At 45.0% G+C, this 13,494-nt stretch overlaps 1 protein-coding gene across 8 annotated transcripts in view; it reads left to right on the top strand.

The window, feature by feature from the left end:
• Positions 1–12,816, top strand: part of LOC115222097 (serine/threonine-protein kinase PAK 1) — a 217,639-nt gene extending 204,823 nt beyond the window's left edge. For 6 of the 8 annotated variants that reach the window (XM_036511203.1, XM_036511204.1, XM_036511205.1 and 3 more), the window contains 3 exons: positions 9,072–9,192; positions 10,910–11,558; positions 11,598–12,816. In XM_036511203.1, coding sequence (XP_036367096.1) covers positions 9,072–9,155 — 84 coding nt within the window. In that variant the 3' untranslated portion in view covers positions 9,156–9,192; positions 10,910–11,558; positions 11,598–12,816. Of the gene's footprint in view, positions 1–9,071; positions 9,193–10,909; positions 11,559–11,597 lie in introns of those variants that run through there. The other 2 variants (XM_036511207.1, XM_036511201.1) reach the window with 2 other exon arrangements.
• The last annotated feature ends 678 nt before the right edge of the window (positions 12,817–13,494 follow it).

Genomic DNA, 13,494 nt, shown 5'->3' with positions numbered 1-13,494 from the left:
GAACCACGTTCCATAGTCTGTTTTGGGTTTGGTTTCTACAGCTGGATGCCTTTCCTAATGCCAACCATTCCACAGGGTGTCCTGGGTACATTTTACGTGGCACCTTGGCTTTAGGGTCTCAATTCTGTTGTGGTGGCCAGGTCTTCTTGCACCACATATCTCAGCCCTCCTTGTTTGACAGGGTGTACTGGGTGCATTTTACGTGGCACCTTGGTTTTAGGGTCTCAATTCTGTTGTGGTGGCCAGGTCTTCTTGCACCACATATCTCAGCCCTCCTTGTTTGACAGGGTGTACTGGGTGCATTTTACGTGGCACCTTGGTTTTAGGGTCTCAATTCTGTTGTGGTGGCCAGGTCTTCTTGCACCACATATCTCAGCATTCCTTGTTGACAGGGTGTGTACTGGGTGCATTTTACGTGGCACCTTGGTTTTAGGGTCTCAATTCTGTTGTGGTGGCCAGGTCTTCTTGCACCACATATCTCAGCCCTCCTGATTGACAGGGTGTACTGGGTGCATTTTACATGGCACCTTGGTTTTAGGATCTCAATTGTTGTGGTGGCCAGGTCTTCTTGCACCACATATCTCAGCCCTCCTTGTTTGACAGGGTGTACTGGGTGCATTTTACGTGGCACCTGGTTTTAGGGTCTCAATTCTGTTGTGTGGTGGCCAGGTCTTCTTGCACCACATATCTCAGCCCTCCTTGTTTGACAGGGTGTACTGGGTGCATTTTACGTGGCACCTTGGTTTTAGGGTCTCAATTCTGTTGTGGTGGCCAGGTCTTCTTGCACCACATATCTCAGCCCTCCTTGATTGACAGGGTGTACTGGGCATTTTACGTGGCACCTTGGTTTTAGGATCTCATTCTGTTGTGGTGGCAGGTCTTCTTGCACCACATATCTCAGCCCTCCTTGTTCGACAGGGTGTACTGGGTGCATTTTACGTGGCACCTTGGTTTTAGGGTCTCAATTCTGTTGTGGTGGCCAGGTCTTCTTGCACCACATATCTCAGCCCTCCTTGATTGACAGGGTGTACTGGGTGCATTTTACATGGCACCTTGGTTTTAGGATCTCAATTCTGTTGTGGTGGCCAGGTCTTCTTGCACCACATATCTCAGCCTCCTTGTTTGACAGGGTGTGTACTGGGTGCATTTTACGTGGCACCTGGTTTTAGGGTCTCAATTCTGTTGTGGTGCCAGGTCTTCTTGCACCACATATCTCAGCCCTCCTTGATTGACAGGGTGTACTGGGTGCATTTTACGTGGCACCTTGGTTTTAGGATCTCAATTCTGTTGTGGTGGCCAGGTCTTCTTGCACACATATCTCAGCCCTCATGTTTGACAGGGTGTACTGGGTGCATTTTACGTGGCACCTTGGTTTTAGGATCTCAATTCTTTTGTGGTGGCCAGGTCTTCTTGCACCACATATCTCAGCCCTCCTTGTTTGACAGGGTGTACTGGGTGCATTTTACGTGGGACCTTGGTTTTAGGATCTCAATTCTGTTGTGTTGTGGTGGCCAGGTCTTCTTGCACCACATATCTCAGCCCTCCTTGTTTGACAGGGTGTACTGGGTGCATTTTACGTGGCACCTTGGTTTTAGGATCTCAATTCTGTTGTGGTGGCCAGGTCTTCTTGCACCACATATCTCAGCCCTCCTTGTTTGACAGGGTGTACTGGGTGCATTTTACGTGGCACCTTGGTTTTAGGATCTCAATTCTGTTGTGGTGGCCAGGTCTTCTTGCACCACATATCTCAGCCCCCTTGTTTGACAGGGTGTACTGGGTGCATTTTACATGGCACCTTGGTTTTAGGATCTCAATTCTGTTGTGGTGGCCAGGTCTTCTTGCACCACATATCTCAGCCCTCCTTGTTTGACAGGGTGTACTGGGTGCATTTTACGTGGCACCTTGGTTTTAGGGTCTCAATTCTGTTGTGGTGGCCAGGTCTTCTTGCACCACATATCTCAGCCCTCCTTGTTTGACAGGGTGTACTGGGTGCATTTTACGTGGCACCTTGGTTTTAGGGTCTCAATTCTGTTGTGGTGGCCAGGTCTTCTTGCACCACATATCTCAGCCCTCCTTGATTGACAGGGTGTACTGGGTGCATTTTACGTGGCACCTTGGTTTTAGGATCTCAATTCTGTTGTGGTGGCCAGGTCTTCTTGCACCACATATCTCAGCCCTCCTTGTTTGACGGTGTACTGGGTGCATTTTACGTGGCACCTTGGTTTTAGGGTCTCAATTCTGTGGTGGTGGCCAGGTCTTCTTGCACCACATATCTCAGCCCTCCTTGATTGACAGGGTGTACTGGGTGCATTTTACATGGCACCTTGGTTTTAGGATCTCAATTCTGTTGTGGTGGCCAGGTCTTCTTGCACCACATATCTCAGCCCTCCTTGTTTGACAGGGTGTACTGGGTGCATTTTACGTGGCACCTTGGTTTTAGGGTCTCAATTCTGTTTGTGGCCAGGTCTTCTTGCACCACATATCTCAGCCTCTCCTGATTGACAGGGTGTACTGGGTGCATTTTACGTGGCACCTGGTTAGGATCTCAATTCTGTTGTGGTGGCCAGGTCTTCTTGCACCACATATCTCAGCCCTCTTGTTTGACAGGGTGTACTGGGTGCATTTTACGTGGCACCTTGGTTTTAGGATCTCAATTCTGTTGTGGTGGCCAGGTCTTCTTGCACCACATATCTCAGCCCTCCTTGTTTGACAGGGTGTACTGGGTGCATTTTACGTGGCACCTTGTTTTAGGATCTCAATTCTGTTGTGGTGGCCAGGTCTTCTTGCACCACATATCTCAGCCCTCCTTGTTTGACAGGGTGTACTGGGTGCATTTTACATGGCACCTTGGTTTTAGGGTCTCAATTCTGTTGTGGTGGCCAGGTCTTCTTGCACCACATATCTCAGCCCTCCTTGATTGACAGGGTGTACTGGGTGCATTTTACGTGGCACCTTGGTTTTAGGGTCTCAATTCTGTTGTGGTGGCCAGGTCTTCTTGCACCACATATCTCAGCCCTCCTTGATTGACAGGGTGTACTGGGTGCATTTTACATGGCACCTTGGTTTTAGGATCTCAATTCTGTTGTGGTGGCCAGGTCTTCTTGCACCACATATCTCAGCCCTCCTTGTTTGACAGGGTGTACTGGGTGCATTTTACGTGGCACCTTGGTTTTAGGGTCTCAATTCTGTTGTGGTGGCCAGGTCTTCTTGCACCACATATCTCAGCCCTCCTTGTTTGACAGGGTGTACTGGGTGCATTTTACGTGGCACCTTGGTTTTAGGGTCTCAATTCTGTTGTGGTGGCCAGGTCTTCTTGCACCACATATCTCAGCCTCCTTGATTGACAGGGTGTACTGGGTGCATTTTACGTGGCACCTTGGTTTTAGGATCTCAATTCTGTTGTGGTGGCCAGGTCTTCTTGCACCACATATCTCAGCCCTCCTTGTTGACAGGGTGTACTGGGGCATTTTACGTGGCACCTTGGTTTTAGGGTCTCAATTCTGTTGTGGTGGCCAGGTCTTCTTGCACCACATATCTCAGCCCTCCTTGATTGACAGGGTGTACTGGGGCATTTACGTGGCACCTTGGTTTTAGGGTCTCATTCTGTTGTGGTGGCCAGGTCTTCTTGCACCACATATCTCAGCCCTCCTTGATTGACAGGGTGTGTAGGGGTGCATTTTACGTGGCACCTTGGTTTTAGGGTCTCAATTCTGTTGTGGGGCCAGGTCTTCTTGCACACATATCTCAGCCCTCCTTGTTTGACAGGGTGTGTACTGGGTGCATTTTACGTGGCACCTTGGTTTTAGGGTCTCAATTCTGTTGTGGTGGCCAGGTCTTCTTGCACCACATATCTCAGCCCTCCTTGATTGACAGGGTGTACTGGGTGCATTTTACGTGGCACCTTGGTTTTAGGATCTCAATTCTGTTGTGGTGGCCAGGTCTTCTTGCACCACATATCTCAGCCCTCCTTGTTTGACAGGGTGTACTGGGTGCATTTTACGTGGCACCTTGGTTTTAGGGTCTCAATTCTGTTGTGGTGGCCAGGTCTTCTTGCACCACATATCTCAGCCCTCCTTGTTTGACAGGGTGTACTGGGTGCATTTTACGTGGCACCTTGTTTTAGGGTCTCAATTCTGTTGTGGTGGCCAGGTCTTCTTGCAACACATAATCAGCCCTCCTGTTCGACAGGTTGTACTGGGTGCATTTTACGTGGCACCTTGGTTTTAGGATCTCAATTCTGTGTGGTGGCCAGGTCTTCTTGCACCACATATCTCAGCCCTCCTTGTTTGACAGGTTGTACTGGGTGCATTTTTAGGTCACCTTGGTTTTAGGGTCTCAATTCTGTTGTGGTGGCCAGGTCTTCTTGCACCACATATCTCAGCCCTCCTTGATTGACAGGGTTGTACTGGGTGCATTTTACGTGGCACCTTGGTTTTAGGATCTCAATTCTGTTGTGGTGGCAGGTCTCTCTTGCACCACATATCTCAGCCCTCCTTGTTTGACAGGGTGTACTGGGTGCATTTTATGTGGCACCTTGGTTTTAGGATCTCAATTCTGTTGTGGTGGCCAGGTCTTCTTGCACCACATATCTCAGCCCTCCTTGTTCGACAGGGTGTACTGGGTGCATTTTACGTGGCACCTTGGTTTTAGGGTCTCAATTCTGTTGTGGTGGCCAGGTCTTCTTGCACCACATATCTCAGCCCTCCTTGATTGACAGGGTGTACTGGGTGCATTTTACATGGCACCTTGGTTTTAGGATCTCAATTCTGTTGTGGTGGCCAGGTCTTCTTGCACCACATATCTCAGCCCTCCTTGTTTGACAGGGTGTACTGGGTGCATTTTACGTGGCACCTTGGTTTTAGGGTCTCAATTCTGTTGTGGTGCCAGGTCTTCTTGCACCACATATCTCAGCCCTCCTTGATTGACAGGGTGTACTGGGTGCATTTTACGTGGCACCTTGGTTTTAGGATCTCAATTCTGTTGTGGTGGCCAGGTCTTCTTGCACCACATATCTCAGCCCTCCTTGTTTGACAGGGTGTACTGGGTGCATTTTACGTGGCACCTTGGTTTTAGGATCTCAATTCTGTTGTGGTGGCCAGGTCTTCTTGCACCACATATCTCAGCCCTCCTTGTTTGACAGGGTGTACTGGGTGCATTTTACGTGGCACCTTGGTTTTAGGATCTCAATTCTGTTGTGGTGGCCAGGTCTTCTTGCACCACATATCTCAGCCCTCCTTGTTTGACAGGGTGTACTGGGTGCATTTTACGTGGCACCTTGGTTTTAGGATCTCAATTCTGTTGTGGTGGCCAGGTCTTCTTGCACCACATATCTCAGCCCTCCTTGTTTGACAGGGTGTACTGGGTGCAATTTACGTGGCACCTTGGTTTTAGGATCTCAATTCTGTTGTGGTGGCCAGGTCTTCTTGCACCACATATCTCAGCCCTCCTTGTTTGACAGGGTGTACTGGGTGCATTTTACATGGCACCTTGGTTTTAGGATCTCAATTCTGTTGTGGTGGCCAGGTCTTCTTGCACCACATATCTCAGCCCTCCTTGTTGACAGGTGTACTGGGTGCATTTTACGTGGCACCTTGGTTTTAGGGTCTCAATTCTGTTGTGGTGGCCAGGTCTTCTTGCACCACATATCTCAGCCCTCCTTGATTGACAGGGTGTACTGGTGCATTTTACGTGGCACCTTGGTTTTAGGATCTCAATTCTGTTGTGGTGGCCAGGTCTTCTTGCACCACATATCTCAGCCCTCCTTGTTTGACGGTGTACTGGGTGCATTTTACGTGGCACCTTGGTTTTAGGGTCTCAATTCTGTTGTGGTGGCCAGGTCTTCTTGCACCACATATCTCAGCCCTCCTTGATTGACAGGGTGTACTGGGTGCATTTTACGTGGCACCTTGGTTTTAGGATCTCAATTCTGTTGTGGTGGCCAGGTCTTCTTGCACCACATATCTCAGCCCTCCTTGTTTGACAGGGTGTACTGGGTGCATTTTACGTGGCACCTTGGTTTTAGGGTCTCAATTCTGTTGTGGTGGCCAGGTCTTCTTGCACCACATATCTCAGCCCTCCTTGATTGACAGGGTGTACTGGGTGCATTTTACGTGGCACCTTGGTTGTAGGATCTCAATTCTGTTGTGGTGGCCAGGTCTTCTTGCACCACATATCTCAGCCCTCCTTGTTTGACAGGGTGTACTGGGTGCATTTTACGTGGCACCTTGGTTTTAGGATCTCAATTCTGTTGTGGTGGCCAGGTCTTCTTGCACCACATATCTCAGCCCTCCTTGTTTGACAGGGTGTACTGGGTGCATTTTACGTGGCACCTTGGTTTTAGGATCTCAATTCTGTTGTGGTGGCCAGGTCTTCTTGCACCACATATCTCAGCCCTCCTTGTTTGACAGGGTGTACTGGGTGCATTTTACATGGCACCTTGGTTTTAGGGTCTCAATTCTGTTGTGGTGGCCAGGTCTTCTTGCACCACATATCTCAGCCCTCCTTGATTGACAGGGTGTACTGGGTGCATTTTACGTGGCACCTTGGTTTTAGGGTCTCAGTTCTGTTGTGGTGGCCAGGTCTTCTTGCACCACATATCTCAGCCCTCCTTGTTTGACAGGGTGTACTGGGTGCATTTTACGTGGCACCTTGGTTTTAGGATCTCAATTCTGTTGTGGTGGCCAGGTCTTCTTGCACCACATATCTCAGCCCTCCTTGATTGACAGGGTGTACTGGGTGCATTTTACGTGGCACCTTGGTTTTAGGGTCTCAGTTCTGTTGTGGTGGCCAGGTCTTCTTGCACCACATATCTCAGCCCTCCTTGATTGACAGGGTGTACTGGGTGCATTTTACATGGCACCTTGGTTTTAGGTCTCATTCTGTTGTGGTGGCCAGGTCTTCTTGCACCACATATCTCAGCCCTCCTTGTTTGACAGGTGTGTACTGGGTGCATTTTACGTGGCACCTTGGTTTTAGGATCTCAATTCTGTTGTGGTGGCCAGGTCTTCTTGCACCACATATCTCAGCCCTCCTTGTTGACAGGGTGTACTGGGTGCATTTTACGTGGCACCTTGGTTTTAGGTCTCAGTTCTGTTGTGGTGGCCAGGTCTTCTTGCACCACATATCTCAGCCCTCCTTGATTGACAGGGTGTACTGGGTGCATTTTACGTGGCACCTTGGTTTTAGGATCTCAATTCTGTTTGGTGGCCAGGTCTTCTTGCACCACATATCTCAGCCCTCCTTGATTGACAGGGTGTACTGGGTGCATTTTACGTGGCACCTTGGTTTTAGGGTCTCAGTTCTGTTGTGGTGGCCAGGTCTTCTTGCACCACATATCTCAGCCCTCCTTGTTTGACAGGGTGTATGGGTGCATTTTACGTGGCACCTTGGTTTTAGGATCTCAATTCTGTTGTGGTGGCCAGGTCTTCTTGCACCACATATCTCAGCCCTCCTTGATTGACAGGGTGTACTGGGTGCATTTTACGTGGCACCTTGGTTTTAGGGTCTCAGTTCTGTTGTGGTGGCCAGGTCTTCTTGCACCACATATCTCAGCCCTCCTTGATTGACAGGGTGTACTGGGTGCATTTTACGTGGCACCTTGGTTTTAGGGTCTCAGTTCTGTTGTGGTGGCCAGGTCTTCTTGCACCACATATCTCGGCCCTCCTTGATTGACAGGGTGTACTGGGTGCATTTTACATGGCACCTTGGTTTTAGGGTCTCAGTTCTGTTGTGGTGGCCAGGTCTTCTTGCACCACATATCTCAGCCCTCCTTGTTTGACAGGGTGTACTGGGTGCATTTTACGTGGCACCTTGGTTTTAGGATCTCAATTCTGTTGTGGTGGCCAGGTCTTCTTGCACCACATATCTCGGCCCTCCTTGATTGACAGGGTGTACTGGGTGCATTTTACGTGGCACCTTGGTTTTAGGGTCTCAGTTCTGTTGTGGTGGCCAGGTCTTCTTGCACCACATATCTCAGCCCTCCTTGTTTGACAGGGTGTACTGGGTGCATTTTACGTGGCACCTTGGTTTTAGGATCTCAATTCTGTTGTGGTGGCCAGGTCTTCTTGCACCACATATCTCAGCCCTCCTTGTTCGACAGGGTGTACTGGGTGCATTTTACGTGGCACCTTGGTTGTAGGATCTCAATTCTGTTGTGGTGGCCAGGTCTTCTTGCACCACATATCTCAGCCCTCCTTGTTTGACAGGGTGTACTGGGTGCATTTTACGTGGCACCTTGGTTTTAGGATCTCAATTCTGTTGTGGTGGCCAGGTCTTCTTGCACCACATATCTCAGCCCTCCTTGTTTGACAGGGTGTACTGGGTGCATTTTACGTGGCACCTTGGTTTTAGGATCTCAATTCTGTTGTGGTGGCCAGGTCTTCTTGCACCACATATCTCAGCCCTCCTTGTTTGACAGGGTGTACTGGGTGCATTTTACGTGGCACCTTGGTTTTAGGATCTCAATTCTGTTGTGGTGGCCAGGTCTTCTTGCACCACATATCTCAGCCCTCCTTGTTCGACAGGGTGTACTGGGTGCATTTTACGTGGCACCTTGGTTTTAGGATCTCAATTCTGTTCTGGTGGCCAGGTCTTCTTGCACCACATATCTCAGCCCTCCTTGTTTGACAGGGTGTACTGGGTGCATTTTACGTGGCACCTTGGTTTTAGGATCTCAATTCTGTTGTGGTGGCCAGGTCTTCTTGCACCACATATCTCAGCCCTCCTTGTTCGACAGGGTGTACTGGGTGCATTTTACGTGGCACCTTGGTTTTAGGGTCTCAGTTCTGTTGTGGTGGCCAGGTCTTCTTGCACCACATATCTCAGCCCTCCTTGTTTGACAGGGTGTACTGGGTGCATTTTACGTGGCACCTTGGTTTTAGGATCTCAATTCTGTTGTGGTGGCCAGGTCTTCTTGCACCACATATCTCAGCCCTCCTTGTTCGACAGGCCTGTGACTAAAATCAACAACAGTAAAAAAAAGTTGTTTACGTATATATTTTTTTGTCATGTTTTCCAATATATTTTGGTATTTCCCTTTTTTCTATCTCAATTCTTTTCCGATTCCGTTGCAGCATTCTTTCCTCCGTCTAGCCAAGCCACTGGCTAGTCTAGTGCCACTAATAATGGCTGCAAAAGAAGCACAGAAAACACATTGAGAGAACATGTTATAAATTATGGAATTACAATCCAGTGGTAAGTTGGTTCTATTTATTCTTTTATTTGTTTTAGTCTTTTGACTGTGGCCATACTGGGGCACCACCTTGAAAGGTTTCATTGACCAAATCAATCCCAGTATTTATTTTAAATTTGTAACACTTATTCTGTTGGCCTTCCTTTGCCAAACTGCTAAAGTTACAAGAACACAAACAAACCAATGCCGGTTGTTAAGCTGTGATAGACAAATACAAAAACAACACATACATATGTGTGTGCGTGTGTGTGTGTTTATACACACATATAAACATTAGGCTTCCACACAGTTTCCATCTACCAAATTTACTCATAAGGCATTGGTTGACTCAGGGCTATATTAGAAGTCATTTGCCCCAAGATGTTACGCAATAACACGAACTTGGAACTGCATGGTTGCAAAGAGAACCATGCCTCCACTTCATCATCATCAGCATTTAGCATCAGCTTTCTGTGCTGGCTTAGGTAAGATGGTTTGACTTGAACTGACAAGCTGGGGCGCTGCTCCAGGTTCCAGTCTCAGTTGGCATGGTTTCTATAGCTGCACAACCCTTCCTAACGTCAACCACTCCAAGAGTGTAATGGATGCTATTTACATGACACCAGCAACAGCCACAACCATGGTTTCACGGGTGCCATTTACATGGACGAATCTTCTCAAGCACTGCATGTCGCCAAAGGTCTCAGTCACTCGTCATGACCTCCACGAGGCCCAACATTCGAAGACCATGCTACCAGCAAAGGCCACAGTCACGATTTCAAGGGTGTCATTTACATGACACCGGCAACTGCCACAACTGATTATTTAAAAATTTTTTATATCTGTTAATTCTACTGCAAACTCCTTATTTAGTATTCATCCGGCAGTATTTTATTCTTCATGGCTTACACACTTCTGTACATTGCTGTTCCTCTGGTGTAACATGACAGTGTCCTTCTCCATGAGATCAGGTCATTGAGAATTCATTCTTGCAAAAACCAACAGTGAAGCCTGGTGCAGTCTTGCTTGCCAGCTTTTGTCAAACCATTCAAACCATACCAGTATGGAAAACTGATGTTAAATGGTGGTGGCGGCGGTGGGGTTGGCGGCCATCTATAAGAAACCTGACCAGTTATAAGAAAAATTTCATTTTAATTTCAATTGGCTGCGATTGAGATGCATTTGATCACGCCACACCAGGAATCTATCCCCTATTATCTATATAGTAGGTTCTCAATTTCATTTTGTATGTCCCTTCCAATAACACATTGTTATTGACTGGCCTTCGTCTTGTATTAGGATAAAGAAAACTCCAGAATATAACCCCCAATATGGTCAGGAAAGTCTTCCTTGCATTAAATAGCAATAGCAGGGAAATGTAATGTATTCATAAATCGCCTCTTGTACCATGAGATGTTTTGAGAAAAATCTAAGCTCGGGTCCAGATGTTTACTACTGAGTGAACTCCACTAAAAGCCTCAATGTCCCGATAGTATTTTTTTTTTGTAATATTTTTGTTGTTTTTGTAAAATCTCAGAAAATAATTAAAAATTCATATTGTCAAATTATTTTGTTACATATGGAAATATATTACATGCATGCACATATCAATACAAGAACATGGTATATTTGTATATAAACTAAAAACAGACTTTAACAAGCATACTAAACTGACATGTTTTTTTTTTGTTTTATACCATTTCATCAGTTTTCTCTTTCTTTCTCTCTCATTTTCCACAGACATGACAGTGAAGGAAATATAACAGAAGACATAGAATGATAAAGTGCGTACCTTTGCTGTGTGCTTGGTTGTTGTGTTCTGGCCACTCCACGGGACTGTTTTACTCCCCTTCCTCAACACATCACACATACAGCAACACAAAATATGGAGATGTGTTCACTTCAAATGTAACATCTTAGCCACATCTACAATATATATGCTGGTATTTGCTTTTGTTCTCTTCCAGTGGAAAGAAGACTACACACACATACACATACATTCTTAACACCTTCATAGATGGCATATACATACACACACATACAATAAACAATAATTATATAGTGCTACTTCACATTTCTATCTCTTCTTCATCACCTCATGACAGACACAAACACACTCACATGCATACTTTTGAGAGGAGTTAGAAATATTATTTTTTTTCTATACAGTAAACTGAATGACTTGTGACAACAACTCAAGTTTCATGCTCGAGAGAAGATATTTGATTTGGTTTACACTAGAGCCTCCTCACCTGCTTCAAAGTCTGAGTTATTGCCCCTGCCACAATATTTTCACTTATTCGCAGATACTGTGTTTTGTGATTTTTTTTTTCTTAAAATTACCACCAGCCATTTTGTGGTATGCATTAAGATAAGCTGATGATTGAAGGTGAGCAGGTTCTAGATTAAGATAAGCTGATGATTGAAGGTGAGCAGGTTCTAGATTAACCCGAACCAAGTAAATTTTTTTTCACTTGAACATGAAACTTGAGTTGTTTTCAGAACTCACACACACACACACATACATATATATATACACACACATTACATATTTATCATACATACATTATATATACATTAGTATAGTAGTTTTCTTCTATCTTGCTCCTTTGTTTTATTTCTATGTCATTTTTATATTTAGTTATTCATTTTTTTTATTCTTGTCACAAACTCAAATCAATTTTAGCAGATAACAAAGTCACATCTGCTGGTCATCTTTATAAGATGTTCTTCTGATCATGAAATTTGAAATCATCTTCACTGACTAGATACCAGGTCTAAGATAGTTTTCTTCAGTTGTTTTCTTTTTATTTACACTGCCAGGGTTTTTTTTTTTTTTTTTTGAAATTTCACTATTACAATTATAATATTCCTCTCGCGATTTCCAATTTCCACTCGAAGAAACGAACAGTCTCAAAACAAAACAATTTAGTGATGCCAAAATTTATTTAAAATACAAATGACACGATAATGTGAATAGAGACTGTTTTTTATTTTTTTTTTGAAATTTTTTTTAAAAATCTGCTTTGAATTTGTAGGTTGTGTCTGGCCAAAATATTGTGTGAAATTGTCCTACTTATAACCTTGATGATGATGATAACGACGACGACAATGAAGTATAATCTTTTTTTTCCTGTCCCCCACCACCCCTCTTCTTTGGAATCATATTCACACAAACAGTGAAATTGTCGTATTTCAGAATATACACCAAATCAAAGCCATCAACTGAAATGTAAGAGTTGAGTGGTGGTGGTGGTGGTGGTCGGGGAGGGGGGCATACAATCTCACTTTCTGGTAGGGAACTTGGTGGGCGTTTCTGTACGAAAGTAAATCGAAATTTCGTAATACTCCTTTGTTTTGCAGGGAACAAAGCCTTATTACCGAGACTGTCCATAAATTTCTTGAAAAATAAATACAAATAAGCTCCAAAGATAGCTCAATTATCCACGATTGAAAAATTACCAAAATTGTTATTTTCTGTGTACAGTGCAAATGGACTCCATTACGAAACAAAAACAAAAAGATAATTGAACAGTTTATTGGAACCAAGCTTTAAGAATAAAGAATAAAGCTTGGTGCAGTGATCTGAGATCTCAAACATTTTAACAAAATAAAACAGAAAAAAAAAAGGGGGTCAAGGTTTTAACCTGATGAGAATAAAAATTATTAACGTTCTAAACAGTGTTCAGAAACGCCACTAAGTTCTTCAATAATTGGGGTATTTTTTCTGCTCTCTTATAAACTGAATCAATTACCAAAACCTCAGACATAATCCAGTTTCACCTAACCTAACCTGACCTGACCTAACCTAATTTTCTGACCCCAAATATGTAACATATCTCGCTGTAATATGTTGCTCTACTCTGCCCTTAAATGTTTGGGCTATAACCAAAAAGAAACAACAACCCCAAAAGCACAATAAAACAGTCCTTCTTGTGTTGAAGGGTTGACCTAAATTACAATATTACAAGCAAGAATCTTCTCTTATTTTGAATGATACTTTAATTTAAATCTGTTTTCTTTGGTTACCCTCCCCACCCCACCCCCCATCCCTGACCCCTAAGTAGTGCACCTTTTAGTTGAACCTTGTGTAATTTGTCTATACTTGCTGATGTTGCTATACCAACCACCTGCCCTGTACAAAGCTGCTTTGCACCTCTTGTTTTTTTACCTCCTCTTTGATGTCATGAACACCCCCATCCCTGAAAACCTTAGCTGTAGAAACCTACCAATTGCTCCAGCTTGCCTGTCACACGTTACCAACACAAACACCACCAGTTTCTCTCACAGTATTTGCCAACATGTTCGTTTGTTATTAATCACTT

This window comes from Octopus sinensis, linkage group LG19 (genome assembly GCF_006345805.1).
Source record: "Octopus sinensis linkage group LG19, ASM634580v1, whole genome shotgun sequence".
Taxonomy (NCBI): Eukaryota; Metazoa; Mollusca; class Cephalopoda; order Octopoda; family Octopodidae; genus Octopus; species Octopus sinensis.
This window is presented reverse-complemented; position numbering and strand designations above follow the sequence as displayed.